Source organism: Amorphotheca resinae (assembly GCF_003019875.1).
Source record: "Amorphotheca resinae ATCC 22711 unplaced genomic scaffold M430scaffold_9, whole genome shotgun sequence".
Lineage (NCBI taxonomy): Eukaryota > Fungi > Ascomycota > Leotiomycetes > Helotiales > Amorphothecaceae > Amorphotheca > Amorphotheca resinae.
In genome coordinates this window covers 52,736-73,317 of record NW_020194479.1, presented here as the reverse complement: position 1 = coordinate 73,317, position 20,582 = coordinate 52,736, and the positions used below count along the sequence as shown (strand labels likewise).

At 52.4% G+C, this 20,582-nt stretch overlaps 6 protein-coding genes across 6 annotated transcripts; 3 read left to right on the top strand and 3 right to left on the bottom strand.

Moving 5' to 3' along the window:
• Nucleotides 1-3,770: 3,770 nt before the first annotated feature.
• On the top strand, nucleotides 3,771-5,695 carry M430DRAFT_143105 (hypothetical protein). The gene is made up of 2 exons (XM_024862800.1): nucleotides 3,771-4,352; nucleotides 4,449-5,695. The coding sequence occupies exons 1-2, from the start codon at nucleotides 3,834-3,836 to the stop codon at nucleotides 5,544-5,546; spliced, it is 1,617 nt and encodes a 538-aa protein (XP_024718773.1). The 5' UTR covers nucleotides 3,771-3,833; the 3' UTR covers nucleotides 5,547-5,695.
• An 854-nt stretch (nucleotides 5,696-6,549) lies between these two features.
• Nucleotides 6,550-7,598, top strand: M430DRAFT_36049 (hypothetical protein). The gene is made up of 2 exons (XM_024866856.1): nucleotides 6,550-6,901; nucleotides 6,973-7,598. The coding sequence occupies exons 1-2, from the start codon at nucleotides 6,808-6,810 to the stop codon at nucleotides 7,332-7,334; spliced, it is 456 nt and encodes a 151-aa protein (XP_024718772.1). The 5' UTR covers nucleotides 6,550-6,807; the 3' UTR covers nucleotides 7,335-7,598.
• A 2,453-nt stretch (nucleotides 7,599-10,051) lies between these two features.
• Nucleotides 10,052-11,751, top strand: M430DRAFT_29369 (hypothetical protein; the record flags this gene model as incomplete). The annotated part of the gene is made up of 6 exons (XM_024865871.1): nucleotides 10,052-10,356; nucleotides 10,413-10,467; nucleotides 10,572-10,651; nucleotides 10,703-11,167; nucleotides 11,222-11,416; nucleotides 11,466-11,751. 6 exons carry the CDS (start codon nucleotides 10,052-10,054, stop codon nucleotides 11,749-11,751), a joined length of 1,386 nt encoding a protein of 461 aa, XP_024718771.1.
• A 776-nt stretch (nucleotides 11,752-12,527) lies between these two features.
• On the bottom strand, nucleotides 12,528-13,956 carry M430DRAFT_106411 (hypothetical protein; the record flags this gene model as incomplete). Its single annotated transcript, XM_024861080.1, has 3 exons — nucleotides 12,528-13,694; nucleotides 13,747-13,796; nucleotides 13,866-13,956. The coding sequence occupies 3 exons, from the start codon at nucleotides 13,954-13,956 to the stop codon at nucleotides 12,528-12,530; spliced, it is 1,308 nt and encodes a 435-aa protein (XP_024718770.1).
• Nucleotides 13,957-14,341: 385 nt separating this feature from the next.
• M430DRAFT_143093 (hypothetical protein) lies at nucleotides 14,342-17,941 on the bottom strand. The gene has a single exon (XM_024862799.1). It carries the CDS (start codon nucleotides 17,683-17,685, stop codon nucleotides 14,434-14,436), a length of 3,252 nt encoding a protein of 1,083 aa, XP_024718769.1. The 5' UTR covers nucleotides 17,686-17,941; the 3' UTR covers nucleotides 14,342-14,433.
• Nucleotides 17,942-18,087: 146 nt separating this feature from the next.
• On the bottom strand, nucleotides 18,088-20,254 carry M430DRAFT_43620 (hypothetical protein). The gene is made up of 3 exons (XM_024867633.1): nucleotides 19,745-20,254; nucleotides 19,552-19,674; nucleotides 18,088-19,498 (listed from the first exon to the last, which is right to left on the bottom strand). The coding sequence occupies exons 1-3, from the start codon at nucleotides 19,763-19,765 to the stop codon at nucleotides 18,335-18,337; spliced, it is 1,308 nt and encodes a 435-aa protein (XP_024718768.1). The 5' UTR covers nucleotides 19,766-20,254; the 3' UTR covers nucleotides 18,088-18,334.
• Nucleotides 20,255-20,582: the final 328 nt, after the last annotated feature.

Below are 20,582 nucleotides of genomic sequence, written 5' to 3'. Positions count from 1 at the left end.
ACTCACTTAGGAGCATAACAAGGGAGTATATCAACGATATTATCCCCACAGCAAGGCACCATCTGTTGCCCTCGTTGAGACCGAGAGCAACAACATCCACAACAGTTCCAACCAAACTCCAACTTTCCAGGTATATTGTGCCTTTTTCCAGCGCCGAGGTCTAAGATTGCCTGATGGGGTTGCAGAAAGTCGTTACCGATCAGCAGTTTTGGCCCAAGGTTGTCTGTGAGCCATGCTCCTTTCGGTCAGCTTCCCTGCGATAGCACGCTTGGTAGGCAAAGGTCGTTATGTTGAGGACAGTCCCGCTGCACAAGCAAACAAGCCCGTCAACTGTGTGGCCCTGACCGAAGGGTCGGCCAAACCGAATTGCCGCAGTAGGATTCCAAATGGTCAACGAGGTCACTACCACGATTAGCAATTTGAACCTCCTAGTAGCTGCCACAAAGAACCAACAACGCTAGAAAGTCAAGGACCATCGACAACGAAACGGCAGGGGTCATGTATATGTCGGCCATCGTGAGAAATTTTGAGGGCAGTGTTGTTGTTATTGTTTTTTGTTGTCATTGGGCTTGTGTCAAATGGGAGGAAAGGACTCGATTGAAGAGTGAAGAAGGTAAGTGTCTAGAAAAACTACCTTATATAGAAGGTAGGTAGCTATAGGGGACCCCTTAAGCGAGGGTATCATGTGACCTGATTGTTATATGACAGCTTGCTACTGTTGGGAGTGACAAGTTGAGTCGACTTGGAACGATGTAAGGATTCCCAATGTCCATTGTATTGTTCTTTCCTCCTAAGTATGAAGCAACTTCACAACTACAATGACGGTGTACCTTTACATTTTCATCTTCCCCCTTTCCCCCTTATACAAGCTCGCTTACGTTGCGACCACCACCTCGTCTTGTTACCTCGGCCAAAAGTGTAGATCTAAGTCGGATGTTTATATAGTGATTTAATGACAAACATAGGAGCAAAATACTTGTTGTACCAAAGAACGTGTACGTACAGAATTTGCATAGGCAATTGTATTTCGCTCTTACTGCGAGGGACTACACTTCATCTCGTTTGTAATACTTTGATCTTTGCAGGAGCTTGGTTAGCATGTAGCTATATATTTGATATATATAACTCCATAAAACGTTTAGTTATTAATTTAAATTGTGGCATACTATGTAGGTCTAGTCTATTGGCGGAACTTTTAGTGATCCAGAATGTGTGGCTTTTAGTAGGATATCCACGTCATGTCTGTAAATCTGTCTCCGACGTTAGCTTGGACTTCTTTCTTCCCTCTTGTATTTAATCTGGTCTGTGCCCCCGTTTAATCTTATATTCAGACAACATTACTTCGCGCAATCTTCAGGCACTACCATGTCTAAATCTTCTCTGCCATACCCAAATCTTCGTCAATGGCCCCACCCTATCTTCATTACCATTTACATACTCATGGCGCTAGTATACATCCCCGTATGCATCGGTCTTCTGTACTTCTTTTTGGGGCCCGGCGTCTTCGCACGACCAATAGAGATTGGGATCTCTTTTCAGTCGATAATCCTATTCATATCTATGATGGTACCTTTCCTCACTTCGATTGTATGCGGCTATAGGTCCAACAGTATTCAAGTTTCCAACAGGCAAGAAAAAGAAGAATGGGCTGTTGGTCTAGAATCAGCATTCAAGACTTTGGCGCAGACAGCAAGATTCCCTTTCGACATGAAACATCCTAATCCTGTGCATGCCGAAGAGCTCGCAAGATATGTCAAGATGGATTTTGCTCAATATCTCGCAAATCCATATCACCCAGACCCTTTTTGTCTGTCGTTGTTTTCAAGGAGAAGATACATTTTTACGATGATGTCGAGTCCACTGCTTGCGCTATGTTTTGCAACCATACCGTTCAAAGACTGGTCTAAGCACAGCGGCATCCCGTTTGAAGGACGCGAGGAGGCTTTTGTGCAAGGATTTGGCTGCTTTCTTGTAGTCGTTTGGTGTCACACGTTTTGGGAACCCATGTGGAAAATTGGATGGGTGCTGAAGATGGGTGGTATTGCCAGACAGATTCGGAGAGAATGTATAAAGAATGGCAGCGTTAAGGGGTCAGAAGAGGACGTTGAGAAATCTGGGATAAGCGTAGACCCTAAAGAGAGGCTTAAGTGGTGGATTCGAGAGAGTTGGAAAGCTTGTGAGGATGGGGACGACATTTGTGGTTGTTGGAAGCCCGACAGTTAAACGCAATAAGTCGACTTTCTAATCTGGCAAGGCATGTATTAATTCGCATTCAATTTCCCCTGACTGCCCTGGAAGAATACGTAGGAGACGAATTTCGCGATTCTCAGAATTCAATGGTTGGTAGAAGTCACGGGAGGTTCGTCGGAAAACACTCGTGAAGCCCTGTCGTATCTTGTTCCAGGTTTCTTCTATGCTAGGCAATAATCTTGTCTCGACTGGCTCCACGTCGAAAAACCAAGTGTATTGGGAGAATAATAGGACCACCACGGAAATGCACCCCAGATAAATGTAGCCCAAAACTGATATCGGCGGGTTGTCCATAAGCGAGGTAGGTAGGGGTTCGTTACTGCAAAGGTCATAACATGGAAAAGCAAGGTACTAGGACGTACGAAATATTGCTATAAGAGAATGATCATATGTTACTTAAGAGTCATAGATGAGAATGCAAAAGAAAGGAATGAAACATTTGTGAGAAGGTGAGGCTGAATGGGGCTGAGTCGCGAAGATTAAGATGATGAGGCTAGGTAGAATTGGACGCATTGGAATATTACCTACCTTACCAGGCACGGGCGTTGAGTTCTTCATTTCGGCTTAGCGTTTCGGTGACTAAGCCACCTCTTCTTTGCCGGATGTGAAGAGCTCTAAAGCTTGCAGCTAGAAGTACTACGCCAGGAATTAACGCCATGAGTGGAAATCAACCAGAAGATGCACCAAAGTATACGCGGCTTACTCGTGCGGACCGTGGACCTTCAACGCGATATCGAGGCAGTCTTGGCGGTCAAAATGCCCGTTGCGAGTCTTGATATCGAGAGGGCTGAGCAGCAGGACAATGCGGAGCAGGGGGTGGAGACCCTGGAGTCGGCCGCGAGTTCCATGGCTGGAGAGGAAGGGAGTTTTGTTTGAGCTTGAGGTTTGGACCGTTTGGTTTGGCTGGACGGCGAGACTGGTTTGGATATACGATTTGAAAGGCGCATTTCTTTTGACATGGCACGGTGTCCGGATAAAACACCAAACAAATTGCTGATTACAAAACACATAATGAAAGATTGGGTATGCACACAGAAACTAGGTACATACTTAGTCGCTACTTCTGATCCCACAATCCCCTTTAATGCTATGCTCGAAATGGCTTCCATGATCGCGGGACCCCTTGGCAGGCAAGAGCACAGTAAAGCTGTTCTTTATCGTCGCAGAGAAGGAAGCAGGAGAAGACTTCTTCTGATTAATTGGAATATTGGGGCGATATAGAGGAAGGGGAAGACATTCGACAGTGCTATATGAGCTGCTCGCAGAAGAATGGCGTCCTAGACTATATTATATGTATGACTTTCAAGACGGGACGTCGTCTTTGACTTCCACGTACATTGGGTTTTGACGAAGGTCAGGGTCTGATGCACAACAAGAGACATCAGGCAAGAGGAGCTGGCTGTTCAGAGGGAAAGAAGTAAGGAAGGAAGGATGAAGCATCAAGTATATCTTGCCGTGCCACTGGGCATATCCCAACAAACAGACAACACAAACAACACCTCATTGCTTTCTCACCTTCTACACAACTTACCCTCTCGTTCATCCTATCCTTATACGTTTATATCATTATAACGCTCGCCACCATGTCCATCGAAACCCCCTTCCCACACCTAACCTGTACCTCTGCAGCCCCCCTCCAGCGGGACGTCCGCCGCGTCTACCAACACATCTTCAAGTCCCGCCTCGCGGCCGGGACGGTACGGCCTGTCGTGGCTCCATACCATTATTACGGCATTGTCCTCCTCTTTGTCTACCTATGCATTCCACACACGAAGTCGCCGTTGGTGTACGCGGCTCGCTGGCCGGTGCTGGCTGCCATCGTGCATTTCCAGTGGAAGGAGCTATGCGAGACGAGTAGTGGGAGCACGGATATCGCGTACTATGCCGGTGTTGCGTCGGCGTGGCTGATGGTGCTGAGTGCGACGTGGTTGGTGTGGTGTAGACCGCAGTTTGAGGCGCGGAGGTTGAACAGGCGGAGAAGGACGGCGGTGGTAGTGGTGGGCGGGGCGGAGAAAGGAGCAGCGGAGGGCAAAGCGAGTGGGAATGCTGTGGCGGGAGACAAAGGTCTGAAGCAGCGGCGCGGGGTAACTGGGGAGTGGCTGGTGGTGGACAAGCCAGTATCGAACATGAAGAAGCCCGCGGAGGCAAACGACTCGAGAGACTTGAAGCGGCAGCAGGATAAGTTCGGGGACTACGAGTACTACTGGCAGCCATACCCAGATAACCTCCGCGAACGAATCCCCTGGGTCTTCGACCTGCTGTCGAACTACCGCGGCGTTGGTTGGAACTGGGCCATTACCAAGGTGCCCGATATCCCACTCCCTATCAAACAGCAGCTCGGAGATCCCATTGATCACAATCGACCAAAGGGAGGCTCCCACCGCTACTTTACCACCCGGCGCGCTCACTTCAAGCATCATTTCCCGCGCTTCATAGTTCTCTACCTCCTTCTCGATGCCAGCAAGACGATTGGGGCCAAAGACCCCTACTACGCCTTCGGACCAAACACCTACGCTCTCCCTCCGTATCTTCAAAATCTCTCTCCTCTGACGCTCTACGCCTACCGGTGGGCCCTGAGTTCCTTCGCTACTGTTGTCTCGCTGAACTTGCTCTTCAGCCTGGGGGCGCTGGTCGCGGTCGTTCTCCTCGGACCGCGAGTCCTAGGCCCGACATTCGAACCCTGGTGTTTCCCTGAAGCGTGGGGTTCACTCGCCGACATATACGACGGAGGCCTGGCCGGGTTCTGGGGCAGCTGGTGGCACCAATCCTTCCGCTTTGCCTTCTCCGCGCCGACCAATTTTCTGGCCCGTAAAGGGTACTTGGATCCACGGTCAACTACGACTCGGGTGCTGGCCCTCTTCGTGGGGTTTGGGCTCTCGGGCTTCGTGCACGCAGGGGGATCGCTGACCCAGCAGTCGCACACATATCCCTGGCACTCAGCGCTCTTCTTCCTGGTGCAGCCGCTCGGCATTCTGCTTGAGCAGGCTTTCTGCTCCCGCTTCCGATCGGGCATCGCGCGACTCCCGCGGTTCGTCCGGCGGGTAGGGAATGCGGCATACACGACGATATGGTTCCTGTGCACGGCGCCGATGCTCCAGAATGACAGTGCGCGCGGAGGCATGTTCCTCTTTGAGCCGCTCCCGCTGAGCCCCACCAAAGGCCTGGGCTTCGGGCTCCCGGACGAGGGGTGGTGGTACCTGGACTCGTACCTGAGCCGGGGGGAGATTCCGTTGTGGTATCAGGGGAAGCACTGGTGGCAGAGCGGGGTCAGGGTTGATGCCTTTACGACTCTATAAAGCAGATTACTGAGCGTGGTGTTGTTATTACTGGAGGAAGATTGATTACAGCCGCCTGACTGAGAGGGCCGTTGAGACTGGCGCAGAGCGACACACCTAGGTGATCAACTCAGAATAGAAATGAATCATTATTGTATACGGAGTCATCGTTCCTCGGCCCCCTAACGTGAGACTATCGAAAGAGAAAAGAAAAGAACAAGGGAAAAAGCTATTCTTGTCCCAGCCGATGGTTCCCCCGGCAAAGAGCAAGGAGCCTCGCTTCCGCCCCAGTCCAGTCCCCGCATTTCCGGAAAAAAGGCAGTTCGTAAGAGATGACTGTGTGGGCGGCTGACATGAAAAAAAAACTTGGGGGGAAGCCCTAAGCAAGATCGTGACGCGGGGTGCGCTGAGGCTCTGTGGATCTCGGATTCGGGGAGGGAGAGGCGGAGGGCGGCGGTGATCCTGGCGGGAATTGGGAAGGGCGGGGTTCGAGAGAGGGGAGGAGGGATGTTTCTGTTACGTATAGGTAGGATTGGTTCGTCTGCGGTGGATTGGAAGAGGAAAGAGAGGAAGAGAGGAGGGACAGATGGGAGAGAGAGAGTTCTTCCCTCAAACCCGAGGTTCTCAGCAGTGTGAATGAATCATTCAATGATGGGGGGAGCGCCATCATCGATAGTGCCATTCTGCCAGAGGCTGCCGTCACCACGTGTCGGGAGAAGTTCGTTAGTTGGTGGGTTAGTGAGTGAGGCGGAGAGGGGGCCACGCGGGAGAAAGCTTTTTACAGTGTTTTCCATCTTAGTTTTCTTGGTTTCCATCTCTTTGCGGTTTGGGTCTGGATTGCGGAATTGCTTTCTCATTTTTTCTATTTTTGTTTTTATTTTTTTCTTCTTTTTTATTTTTTTCATTTTATTTTCGATTCGAGTCTTGTTCTTTGATATATAAATCAGACTCGGACTGCTGGATTGATTGATTCTCTTCGTCACCGCAAATTCAATTCAATTCTTGCAAATTGCAACATCCGCCCGTCGTGTCACGTCTGCGCTGCGAGAAGACGCCCTTTTACCTAATATAAACCCATCGCCCCCTCTTCTTCCTCTACCCCTCACCAAATATCGAATCTCCCGCTCTTTTATTTATTACCTACAGACGGCTTTCGAGCATTTCGAACACTACATATCCATCCATCTATCTACAAAAAGACTGCGGATTCGGATTCAATTTCAATTGCATCTTGAAAAGTGAGGAGTTGCGAGAGAAAGAAAGATACATCAGCAGATACACAATGGCTGCTATTCCCCGCGAGATGACGGAGCGCGGTCGTCGCAGTTCCTCCTCTTCAAGACGAGTCAACACATCAGTTGGCCGTGGCGGCGCTGGTAAGCCCCCCTCATACAACCAAGCACCCAAACAAACAGCAGCAAGCTAACCCTCCCTTTCCTCCTCACAGGCAACATCTCCAGCAACACGCCCGATCTCGACCCCGCGTCGCTCACGACGCCCACGCTGAAAACCGACATCTTCACCACGGGCCGCGGCGGCAGCGGGAACATGGCCAAGAACTCGGACCCGGAGGCGACGCGGCGCGCGCAGGATATCGTGGCGCATCCGCGGCGCGAGAGCTCTGGCTCGGCGCACGTTGGGCGCGGGGGCGCCGCGAACGTGTTTCGTCTGGAGAAGAGCGGCGCGGGGGTCGATGAGAGCGCGGTTGAGGATGAGGAGGAGGGCTTAAGTGGCGGTGGGAAGGGGAGGGAGATGGGGTTGGCGGATCGGGGAAAGGAGTGGTTGAGCGGGGTTGTTGGAAGGAAGTGAGATGAGGTTTTTGTTTGCGGATCTGGTTTCGTTTTCGTGGATGGATGGGCTTTTCGATTTGGGATTTTGGGCGCCAGATGGGTCTGGAGTTAGGGAGGGAATGGGAAGATATCCGGCGTTGATTTCGGGTGGTGCTGTGCTGACTCTTTACTTTGGTTTCCCCTCACACACTTTGCTTTGAACTCTCTAGATTGCGATGCTCGTTACAAATACAAAAGAAAAGAACAGCGGTTCAGTATAGCCGGCTGCTTGCTGCTCATGCATGGCGCTGTATCGCATGGAGACTTCCTCGTGAGAGACATGCATGCATACATAGACAGGAAGAACGAAGCTCGGACATGACTCTGAGCGACCCCTAATGATAGTATGTATGTATGTCTTTGCAATGTAAGGTATGTCTTGGAGAGCCGTCGCCGTACTGGTCCAAGATGCGAATGAATGCAAAGCATGGTGTGCTGTTGGAGAGCCGACGCTGTGGTCAAACGGAGTAAGGTTAAAAGGTGAGATGACGCGATATCGACCCTAGGTTGATAGAGAGTTCTATCCATCTGCTGTACTGCACAATCAGTATATATCTTACCTATGCATAACCCCTATTGTGCGTCTTTGCGTCTTCAAGGTAGGTAGGTATGCACCCTCCTCGTGGTAGCCTTTCCTCGCACGAGTATCCGTGTACCTATATATGACTGAGGAGCAGAGAAGTTACCTAGACGTCAGATATCACTTTAGGACATGGATCTATTACCTGCAGGACCGTTTGTACCCAAGTCCCCTCCCCTACCTTACCTTACCTTACCTACTGTCACTAATTAGGGGCCGCGGGGTGACGATAAGGATTCAGACTAAAGTAGGGATGCTCTAATAATAAGGCGCATTATTGCATGGGCTGTCGTACCTTACCTTACACGACGGTAGGAGTGTATCGTGTATAGATACCTAGACCCTCGAGGATCAGCACTCAGCGATAAAAAGGGGGGGAGTTCTTCTTGATTTCTGGACTTGATAAGCGATCGCTTAATATTGCCTCGCTGTGTTTTCCCCCTGTATGTGCCCATGTCCCGATCTCTTACCTTATCGTGCCTCTGTGGAATACTGTGTCGCTATCTGATTTCTTGTTTGGTTCTTGTTTGATGGTTTTATTTCATTTTATTTTATTTCATGATTTTTGGCACTTTTGGTACTTTTGTTTCTATCCGACACATGGATACAGCTGTGTGACATGACATACCTGGTACATCCGAGTCAGTTCGGCACTTCAACCTAGCAGGGCGCTTAGATGCATCCGTGATGGTGTGGCGAAGGGTCATAATAGGGGTTTTTATATTTTATATAGGCAGGGAGGGGGATGAGATTAGATGGATAAATACGGATAATCATGAGAACCAATGTATAATCAGATGGTATATAATGCAATGCATCCAGAGGGTTGGTTGCACGGGATGCAGCTGTGGATGGATGGGTAAGGGATGTGCAGACAGATGATCCCTTGGCCGACACCTGCTGCGCGGGACACGGGACTGACCCTTGGGCCGGGACATGGCGTGTGTGTAACGCGGTCCGGCCGACAGGGACCGGGAGGGTTGTGTCTCTTGTTTCTCTTCCGTTTTTGATCCCGGGATTCGATTGTGTTTTATCTAATTCTATCTGATTTGATTTTATCTCATTTTATCCTATGAATCAAACCTGATCTATCTTATCTTCTCTCATGATTATTCTTATTAGTATCATTATTCCTTCACATACAACAGCAGGTACAAGTCCCGACCGAGGATAACAGCACGGGAGATCGTCATGCCGGGCCCTAACAGCTTCCAGCCAATCGGGGGCGGCCCTGGCTGTCGGGTGCGCCCCAAGGCCCGTGGGACACACCGCTGGAACGTTGGACGGCGAACGCTCCGGTCTCTGCGCTGCCGGCCTTTGAGAGAGTGTGTTCTCTGGAAGGTATGAAGTAAGGTAAGATAGCCTCAGCCCGTCCTTCTTTCTGCCTTCCGCCTTCCGCTCCTCCCTCTCCGCCCTCCGCTTGCCGCTGGCTGTTTTCCTCTTGTCCGCTGTGCGCTGTCCGCTGTCTGCTTCCCGCCGTCCCCCCACTCCTCAGGCAGCCAGGCAGAGACCAGCCCCGGTGACGAGGGTCTGGGTGGGAAGACCTAGCCACATCCGGCCTAGCGTCTCGTCTCCCCCCTTCCCCCCTCGGACCACTCATCACTCAACCTTCTCTCTCTCGTCTCTCTCGTCTCTCTCGCCTCTCCTCTCCCCTCCCCCCTCGCACCGCATCCATCTTCCAACTTCCAACTTCCAACTTCCAACTTCCAACGTGCCACTCCGTCTTGTCGTCGTATCATCCACCACCCCGCCGAACATCTCTCTTCTATCGGTCCCAGTACAAATCACTTCCCATCGCCTGGCCTCTCCTCGCCTCACCTCTCCTCTCCTCCCCGCCCCGCTCCCAAGACGTCCAGCTTCCGTCCAGCCATCGCAGATCCCGATATCCTGTCGAGGCCATTGAATTCTCCTCTCTTCTCAGCCCTGCTGTGCCCAGAGATCGAGCGTCCACCACGCCCACCGCGTCCCAGCGCTCCAGCTTAAGGCTCAAGCTCAATTGAGCTTGAAGCTGAAGCTCCAGAGCCAACTCGCCCTCCAGCTCCGCCTCTTCTTCCGCCTCACCAACCGCTGAACCGCGACCCTCACCACTCCACATCCTCCCCCTCGACACTCTCAAGATGAATACCGCCCACCCCCAGGTCTCCTCCTCGCCCCACGATCCCTATCGCACAACTCTCCCCCATCCCAACGATGCCATCTACCGACCCGTCCCGCCCGGCGCTCCGCCGCATCCTCACTCCATGCCCCTCCCGCCCTTCTACGGCGACGCATATGCCCCTCCGCCGAGCTCGAGGGCTCCCATCCCCGACCAGATGCAGCCGGCGGATGCGCTGGCTCCGCTGGCGCCCCTGACTCCAGGAGTCCCGCCGGCCGTTTCCGATCCGCTGCCGCGCTCCTGCATTGAGAATGGGAGGAAATATGAGTGAGTCTTGTCTCTCCCTCCGCCGGCGCATTGCCCTGGCTAACATCTTCCGTCAGGCTCTGTGTCGTGCAGCAACCGCGACGGGCTCGCATGTGTGGCTTTGGTGATAAGGTACGTCTGATGCCTCCCTTCCCAGGATTACCCATGCCTATCTGACGCGGGGAACTGAACTGCGCAGTCACTTGCCTGGGCCAACATTTACTAATGCTGCGTAGGATCGCCGCCCTATTACTCCCCCGCCGTGTGTCCGTCTCATCATCACGGACGTCGCTTCGGGAAAGGAGGTTGATTGCAAGTGGGTCTCATTTATCTCTCCAGAAGAATCCACCATCTAATATCTTTCTAGCGAAATCGAACACGGGATGTTCGTCCTCAATGTGGACCTGTGGTCGCAGGATGGAAACCGAGAGGTGAACCTCGTCCGACATTCTGCAACATCCCCATCCATCTCCTCCACAATTCCGGCCTCCTTCTCAGAAGTCTCCCAAGGTGCTGCGGCCTACACGAGTACTCTCAACGCCATCCGACGTGAACCTTCGAATCCTCAATTTAAATTCGAGCCTGGTGCCAACCAAGGTCCCTCATACCCAGGGTCGGCCTACAACCCATACCCGGGCCCGCCACAAGTCACCGCATACGCACAGCCACAAGGGCAGCCGTCCTACGGGGATGGACAGTACCACCAGGGCTATGCACCACCCACGAACGGAGGCTATGCTCCAAATGGTTATCAGGCTGGAGGTCCGGCCGTCCCAGTTTACTACGGAGCTGGAATCCATGCCCAAAGCCAAGGCGGGCCAACGCAATACGAGTACGTGTCTCCCACCCGCTCCAGAGTTATTAGGTCTGCGCTGACTTTCTACAGTGGTCGTCCTTTCACCCCTAATGACCCGGGAATCCAGCGGCTACCAATCAGCCAGACACAACCCAGTGGCATGTATACCCGAAACCTGATCGGTAGCCTCGCGGCTTCCGCTTTCAGGTTGACGGACCCCGATGACCGGATCGGAATCTGGTTTGTCCTGCAGGATCTTTCGGTTCGGACGGAAGGTCACTTCCGGTATGTTCTTCTTGTTCTTCTTTGGTAAAGGAGACTAACCTCCCCGCAGCCTCCGCTTCTCATTCGTCAACGTCGGTGCCACGTCAAACCCTGATACCCCAACCTCCAACTCCTCCGGAATCCAATCCAGCATGATCAACACGGGCAAAGCTCCAGTCCTCGCGGCCTGCTTCTCGGAGGTCTTTACGGTGTACTCGGCGAAGAAGTTCCCTGGTGTGGTTGAGAGCACGCACTTGAGCAAGTGTTTTGCCACTCAAGGGATCAAGATCCCTATCCGCAAGGATGGACCAGGTGGGAAAGGCAACAAGGATAGAGAAGAGTACGACGAGGATTAGCTGCATTGTGTGGTGCATTTCATATCCCGATATGATACCCGCATTGGTTCTGACTCATCGTTTGATGGTTGATCTAAGCATTGTTCTCTCTTCTCCTTAGCAGATTAATGTGTAACGCCATGGGAGGCGGTATCTGGTTGCGGTTTTGGTTACAACGGTGTTCTCCTGGCCTGCGTTTGCGTTGCTATTGGGTGGCAGAGTGCTCATCAAAAGATTTCCCCTCTCTGTTTTTCGCACCGGCGTTGGTGCACGGTGGCTCTCTGATATTATCTTGGGGGGTTGGTCCTGTTTCCCAGCTCGGATATCAACCCATCATTATCTACCTGTTATCAAGACGATGAAGGCGCTACCTTGTATGTAGCCAAGCTCTCGCTCTCCCCTCAGGAGGAAGAGCAGCTCGCGGATTACGGGATATACTGAATAGGATAGAGCTTGAATAGACATTCCTCACGCGCATTCGTTCACTGGTTTTATGCTTTCCATAGCGTCTTGCTCGCGAGACACGCTGTGAAGTGGCTATAGCTAAGTAACGCCTTCTTCTATTGGGGTATTTTTTATTATACATTTGGATAGAGCCGGGAAAATCATACGAGCTTCGTTATTTATCCCAACTCCTGCTCCTGCACTGCTTTCCCCGCACGTATATGTAGTAGTAGAATCTACAAAACCAAAAACACCATTCATCTACACCATAATCAATCCATCAATCAGTCAACACAACACAACACAATCAGCTCAAATAAAATCAAATCAAATCATTCATTTCACCCCAAAAATCACAACCCCTCCCCCTCTTCCCCCTCTGCACCATCCTCCCCATAATCACCCAACAACACATCTTCCTGCCCGATCGCCCCCAACCTGGCTCCACTCCCACTCCCACTCCCACCACCACCAGACTGCCTAACCCACTCCGTCTCGACCCTAAAAAAGATCCACAGCCACCTGCGTGCCACCTCCAATAACTCAAGCGCGAAGATGCCGCTCTCGAAATCAGCGACGTGCGCTAGATGCGGCGATAACTTGAGTGACCAGGAGAAGCGCAGTATGAAATCGACGAGGATGGCTAGGTAGTAAAGACCTGGTGCGCCGAATGCGAGGTATGGACGTAGGAGCCGGTGATGATGGGTGCGAGAGGAGGGCGCGGGCGAGAAGAGAGAGAGATCCCAGTCCCGAGCAACATCCCAGTAGAAACTGAACAGGCTGTTGAATAGCACGGCGCAGAGCCAGCAGCGGTACAGCGTCGTGGGGGCGATGCCGTGGGCGTGCTCGGGCCCGAGATCGCGCTGCAGCGCAGAGAATACGATTACCGGGAATGCGCTGAGGTACTTGGCGGCGTTGGCCAGGTGCTGGTATCCGTACCCCGAGGCTGGCGGGGTGGTGCGCGAGGATAACGACGAGGAGGAGGATAGGGAGGCGCGCACGCGCAGGTATTCGGTCATGCATTGGCGGAAGCGGATCAGTGACGGGGCCGCGATGAGGAGCGGCACGAGGTAGATCCCGCCGCACGCGCGATCGGGACGCGCGGTGGCGCTGCCATCGCGCCGGAAGAACATGCAGAGGGCGACGAAGAGGTCGGCGATGACTTTGGCGTAGGAGGTCAGGACATCGGCCAGGAGGATGTCGCCGAATTTGCCATCGTGCGCGAGGGCGAGGCCGCCGAGGCTGACGCGTTTCAGGGTGTGCAAGAAGCGGCGCCGGCCGGAGGGCGAGAAGCGCGGGACCGGGAGGAAGAATATGAAGAGGATATAGACGAGGAGGGTTATAGGGAGGAAGTCGTAGTAGATGACGAGAGAGGGCGAGCGGTGGGAGAGCGCCCAGAAAAGGAGGAGAGAGATCGTGAAGGGGAGGGTGAGGATCAGCGCGAGGCGGTAGGTCGTCAGGTAATGGGGAGGTTCGGTGCGTTGAAGGCGCGGGGGATAGTGAATTAATTGGGGGACATCCTATGGTTTGTGTCAGTTGTGTTGTTGAGAGGGGGAGAAAAGGGGGGAGTACGATTTTCGCTTTGGACAGATAATGCAGATTTGCGCCCCAGGCCCAGACTCCTGCTCAAGTATCAGCAACTGGATATCAATGCGTGCCAGAGTAGCAGAGAAGCGAGGAGGAAGACATACCAAGTACAACGAGCAATGCAACACGGTATGGCAAAGGGAGGGTAAGGCTAAAGGAGTCGAGTTGGGGCTCCACCGCCGGGTCGCCGTCCATCGTTATCGCAAATGACCGTTGGAGCTATGTCGTCGCATCGAGGACAGGAGCAGCTTCGGAGCAGCTGAAAGAGTGACTAAGGTTAGGAAACAGAGGACGTTGCGCGGTTGAAGTGTCGCGTGCGAAGTGAAGTGGGTGAAGGGACATCAAAGTGAAAGATGAGAGGTTAAGAGGTACGTATCTGATAATTCCCATAGCACCAGCCACACCCAAGCCACACCCCTTGAGGCTGCCCCTCAGCCACGGCTCGGTCAGGATTAGCCGCACGCTAGCGGGTACTGCCGAGATGCGCGACGACGTCTGCGGAGAACGGAGAGGGAATCTGATTCTTCACCATTTCCCATTTACTAACGAGAGGTCCAACACAATGAAAAGTAATCAAGGACTCGACATCACGACTTTCTTCAGTGTAATCCACACCCCGTCTATTTCTCTATCGCACATGTATAAATAACAGCAGGCCATCATCCGGATATCTCAACCGGCATCCCACCCCTCTACCTCCTTCTCCCAATCCTCAGGCGCCTCCTCCGCCACCTCTTTCTTCTTGCTTAGCGCACTCTTCCCCAGGACTGTGAACCTGCTCTTGCTCCCCAGATTCTCTTTCACCGGGGCTCGGAAGCCTGAGCCCCCTCTTGCAACGTGATTCCAACCTCCACCAAGACTCTCATCCTCTCTCCTGATCACATTCAGACTTGCATCCAGTGTACAGAGTGTGACTGCCGAAGCAAGAGGATCCATGGCCGAGGTGACCTTCTTGCTTACTGCTGGTTTGAGAGCGGCGAGAGTTGTGTCGATTTTCTGATGCCAAGACGCTGAAGGCAGAGGTCTGAGGACTACATCTCCATACGGGAGGAATGAGATCTCAAACTCTATGCCTGATGAAGAAAATTCAGGCCGCAGAGCAGCGTTGAGCTCATCAATAGTGAGGCCGAATCTCGGATTGCTGAGTAAGAAGGCGTTGTATGGTTCCGCCGTCCGAACCAAACTTTTGCTTGAACTGGCACTGGCACTTGGCGCGGGTTCAGCAGGTTTGATTTTCACACATTGACCCAGCGTCTTCATTGGCGCCGAGACAAATCTTGGTGTCTTAAAGATAGAAACATGACGATGTGGTTCTGCATCCTGGCTTTCGGAATCCAGGCCAAAATCTTCAGCAAGGGAGTGCAGAAATGCTCGTTGCTCTGCTTTCATTGGTTTGAATCTTAACCTCTTCTCGTTTTCGTCAGCTGCGAAGACGCGGAACTCGCGCTCGTACTGCTGGCAGAATTTCGTGTTTCCACGGTACATCTCCAGCGTTTTAGTCGAATAGGGTATATGGTCGTCCATATGCGTGGCTGGATCGATATCTAGAGCTGCTGCTAGCCTGGCGTTGCGTTGGAGTTTGAGGCATTCATCGTTGCAATCCAGTGTCTTCTTCGAGTTTCCTTCGCTGATCTTTGAAGCTAAACATTTGACTGCCTGTTTCTGGTGTTGACATTCACAAGTAATGAATGTTTTGGCCTGACATGGGTTGACCTCCTTGCAAGGATATGGAGCGTGGCAAGGGTCAGAGCAGTCGTGCTCACAGACTGTTTTCTTGCGACCGCAGGGCTGGATGCAATGACTCGTGGCATCTTCGCATTGGCCTGGTCGATGGCATTGCTTCTGGCAGAAATGGATCCCACATTTCAATTTCTTGCCACATTCAAGCCCACACCTTACTTCTTTGAATGAGCAACGTTGATTTTTCAGCGTCCGTTTTCCGCAAATGCATTCCTTCTCTACAAGGAACGGACACGAAGGGCAAGGTTCGTCATCTTCGTGGCAGGTGTGATCAACAGGAGGATGCCCGCAATCTTGTTGTCGAGTGCACTTGTAGGTACACTTTGGTGGGCGAGTCCCGCACGGTTGGGGCGGATCGAGGCGGGTTCGACCGCAAGCACAGCTAATCTCATGGAAGATTGCTTCAAGACAACTTCGGCAAGGGCCTTTGTGGCAGAGATCGGTGCAGTTATGATTACCACACTTTAGAGGCTTCCCACATTCCCTCGTACAAATGTGCTCGGCTTCAATCTCGTCTACTACTGGTGGTGCGTTCAATGGACGGTGTTTGCGCTTCGAGGCTTGCCGCTCGCCTGCTTTCCTCTCTCCAGGACAGCATCGTTCTCCACATTCATGTCTGCCACAATTGAGTTGTGCTCGGCAGATCCGAGCACAGGTAGGAGGCTCCTCCATCCCTTGATGGCAAACGGAATTTGAGATAGTCCGTCCACAGCGACACGCAATCTGAACAGTTTGAAGGCATGGTGGACATTCACCTTCATGGCAGACCTGCTGACAAAGATGCCCGCAAACAAGTTGCTTTTGGCACTTCTCTCGACAGTGAGGTATTGGCGCGGAGCAATTCGGGCGTGGCTCAGGTATTAAGTCGGACAAGGGTGTCTTTCCACAAGGACAATGTGAAACGACGTCAGGTGAGAGAGGACAGTGTGCTGGTGTAGGATCTTGAACATGGCATGTACTTTCGCACATATGATCAGGATTCCCACAATCAAACAGCCTTCGACATAGCGCACCACAGTTGAAGGATCCAATCCAAGATTCCTTCTCCGATTGGCTCGGACGCTCATCATCACGATCTGAACATGGCAAAGACTTCTCGACTCTGCCACAATAACAGCGTGACTCGACCAAGACCTCGCAGCTTCCACATAGTCCCTCGTGACAACTCCGTTCGCATGTATGCTCGCCACAAGGAAGCACGTCCCCACATATCTGCCCACAGCTCCATCCACTATCATAATTCGTATCGAGACAAGGTCTTGCAGTTGTCTCCTTGCCACAAAAGCACGAGAGGGAAGGTCCCATGTGACGACAAGGTGGACAAGGGCCAGCATGGCAGATAAGATCACAAGGATGTGGACAATGACCCGCCCTCCTCTTCGAGCAAGTCTGGCCACAAGAATGAGGCGGCAACCCCGGGAGTGAGCGAGGCTCGATCTCCTTCTCACACCAACAGGTATAACGATCCGGCAGTTTCTCCTTGGGCAAATTGCACCCCGGACATCTCCACTGTCTCGGTGGAGGTAGCTCTTCGTTCTCAGCAGCTCGTTGCTGATGCGTAGAAACCTCATTCTTGGACCATCTCTTCACACAAGAAAGGTGTAAGACTGACCAGCAGGTCTTGCAAGTCCAGATCTTGGAATTTGGGAGCACTTCGTTAGTGCAGATGACGCATTCATATTGTCCGTTGGCAATATCTTCGTGTGTCCTTGTGGCGATATCTGGTGCTTGGGACTTTGACATTCGCCTTGTGCGAGGTGCTTGTGGAGGTCGGGCTCGTGGGGCAACAGGCTGGCCGGGAACGAACTCCGGAGCATCACCTGCGAGAGAGACTTCTGCCGATGGTGGTGCAGTTGCAGTGAGTTGGCCACCAAACGCTCTTTGTCCGTTCACCATCGGCTGTGCATGTGTTCCTCCTCTTCTCCCCCTTCTCACAAAGCCACCACCTCGCCCAGCGTTCCTGCCTCTGTTTGAATTCGAGGGCTCCATTGATGGCTGGTTTGGTGCTGTAGGGGGGTTTCTGGGTGTAGGCTGAGATCCTGACGAAGCATCTGAAGCACGGGGTGCACTGGGGGTTGTAGAGGTCTCGGCTCCTGCAGATCGAGGGCCTCCTCTTCTCGGTCCACGTCGTCGTCGTGGCGGTCGATTGGCGCCCTGAGGCGGTGGAGCTTCGGCGCTCAACATTGTAAAATAAAGCACGAGATTGAGCGCAGCTTAGTGACTGGGAAATTATGTGAATGTACGAAGTGAGCGTTCGTAGTAGCGAGTGGCGGGGTCTCTACTCTGCTTTTTCGCAAGTGTCTGCCGTGCCGAGGCAGAGACAAATCCGTCGTGGATAATAACTGAATAAAGCTATGAGGAGTGCGCCTTTCAAAATACGGCGTCTTCAAACAGAAAAGAAAAGAATTCGTAGGTAGAAGGCGGATTTTGTGGCGAAGTGCTAGACGTTCAGGAAGTTCATGGAGGAGTGGTGGGCAAGGCTGAAATATTGATAAGATGGCATTAATAAGCAGATGCCGCTACTATTCTTTGGGAAAGGTAGAAAGGGAGAAACATCGAAGAGTCACGGCTGAGATTACCGTAACTACCCATATGTTTTCGGATTAATAGGCGTATATCTATGAGATGATACAAGACTTTCTATGACGGATCGCAGTGTGTGTGTATCTGGAGTCGAGAACGCAGTGGCTGTAGAGCCACGACTGAAATGCCTTAATTCAACCAAGTATGCCCAGATTCCAGTATACCCGCTGGAGCGCAAATGCAACAATAATGCAACTACCCATAGCCGGCCAGTCCAGATGAGAAACCACATGGTATCAATGAAATCCAATTACAAGAAAAGCACGATCTCTCCTCTGTCATTCCTCTTCATCCTCAGACTCCTCCAGAGTTCCTTCTCTTCCTCAGCCTTGCTCAACCCAACCCCACTGGCATGACGCTCGCGGTGGTATCTCTTCAACGCCTTATTCATGCTCACGCCTCTCTCACTCTCGGGTCCCTTGTTAACAAAACTCAGCAACAACTCCGCTCGTGGTTGGTAGACGACCATCTGATTCTGAGCATCGGCATCTTCGCGCACGACCTCGCCGTTCATCGGTTGGTATTCAATCATTTTGCGCGAGGGGCGTTCCGAATCCTCGCGGTGACGGTGGTGCTTCTTGCGGCGGGGGCGGTCTTCGGAATGTTCGCGAGAGGAATTGGATGTGATGAGAGACATGATGTTGTTGCTAATACTATCGACACGGTTACGCCCGCGGTCTCGTTTCGAATGTTTGGTCTTCTTCAATGGACTTCCGGGTGACGCATCATGATCACCGCCAGAGTAGTCCGGGGAAGGCGGGAAGGCTGACGGTCGTGAAAGCAGGGCTTTAAGGCCACCCGTCAATCCTGAATGCAGAACAGGAGGGGCGTCGGTCATGACTTCGTCGGCGCGGCTGGAGAGTTCACGTGTGTCGACGTGTAGGCGCTTGCGCTTCTTATCCTTCTTCTCATCATGACCATGATCGCGGTCCTTCCTTTCTCGTCGTTCTCGATCTCGTTCAGATTTCGGTGCGGGTGTTTGGTAATGCTCGGTGGGGACGGGTCCGGATCCGTACTCAACCAGATTGGTAAGGCTCTCTCCTGCCCCGTTGGAGCGCATGTGGACGAGCTCTCGGCCCTGGTTTTCCTCTGGCGCATCTTCAATCATTTGCATCGGTTCTGGTGGAGGTAATTCTAGTCGAGAGGAGTTTGGAGTCTCGCCATCAACGAGGAAGTCAAAGACATTGACCGGATTTTGCGACATCTTGAAATCGGGAACCGCGGACGGAGGAGTTGGGGCCTCGGGCATAGGAGGATCCACGATGGTGATATGCGAATTGTGGTGGTGTTCATGCTGCTTGTCTTGGACGTTTGAGTTATGGGGCACGACAGCCTTTGAATTATTCTGCTTCTTCTTCTCCTTCTCGGGACGGTACAGGGCGCCTTGGTACTTCTGTGCTTCGCTGATGCAGCTCTACCAAGGGTTAGTAACTTAATCGACATGTTGCCAGGTAGCTAGATACATACCGTGTGGGAACGATAGTCAGTGCCCTGGAAATGCACCATGCAATCGAGGCAGGTGAACGATGCGCCGTAACATTGGTTGCGGTGTCCGTCGAGTTTCTTCTTCGTCAGGACGTCGCCGCATCCCTAGATAAGGGTCAGAAAGGGTCTCTGGGGATGGAGCCATGTTTGTCTCGAGGCGCCTAGACCAACATACCTCGCACGAAAAAGAGACCATTTGTGAGTCGCGTTGGCGGTAAATTTGTGGATTCCGGTTCTGATTGGGTCTGTCACTCGGATACTGAAAATTCGAGAAGTATCGTCGTGCTCTTGTTGTTCAGCGCGCGGGGAGGTGTAAGATTTTGGGATTTGAGTCTTCGTTTCGGATGGCACGAGGCGCTGGATGTATAGATGTAGGGGAAGTGTTCCAGGAGTTTCCCCTTCCTGCTCGTTTATTTATTTCTGGCTCAGGGATTTCTGACTCTGAGTACGGTTGCTGCGGAATGCAGGTTCGCGGCGTCTTACTGCATAAGCTGATCGGCGAAGGTGTGGCAGCTGTTTGGGTGTCTGGACTCTGGCTGTTGCGCTTGAGGCCCTGATGGCGGATGGCACGAGATCCAGATAGGGGGAGGGGTGGCCGCTCAGGGGGGAGAGTGAGGGGGGAGGGGGGCGGCTGGGAGACTGGGAGACTGGGAGCAATGTACCGTACAGTATCCTTTCCCCTGGGTGTGGGAGTCTGAGGAATGGTCCGGGAGGTAAATAGATAAATAAATAGAAAAAAATAAAGATTTAAACAAATCTTTGGGTGCCTTGGCGCCTGACTGTTGAGGCTCCAATTCTAAATCGCGACACCGAGTACAGAGGTACAGAGAAGATACGTGGGACTACTACATTCATTATCTTCGCCTTCAACACCTCAACTCAACTCCCCCAGAGACCCTCGAGGGACCCTTTTTTCCGTCGATGCACCAGCCGGAAGGCAGGACAAAGGTTCCCCTTACTCTGTAACGGTCTCCATTGTTTGGACGAATGATGCGCAAGTGAGACCCAACTCC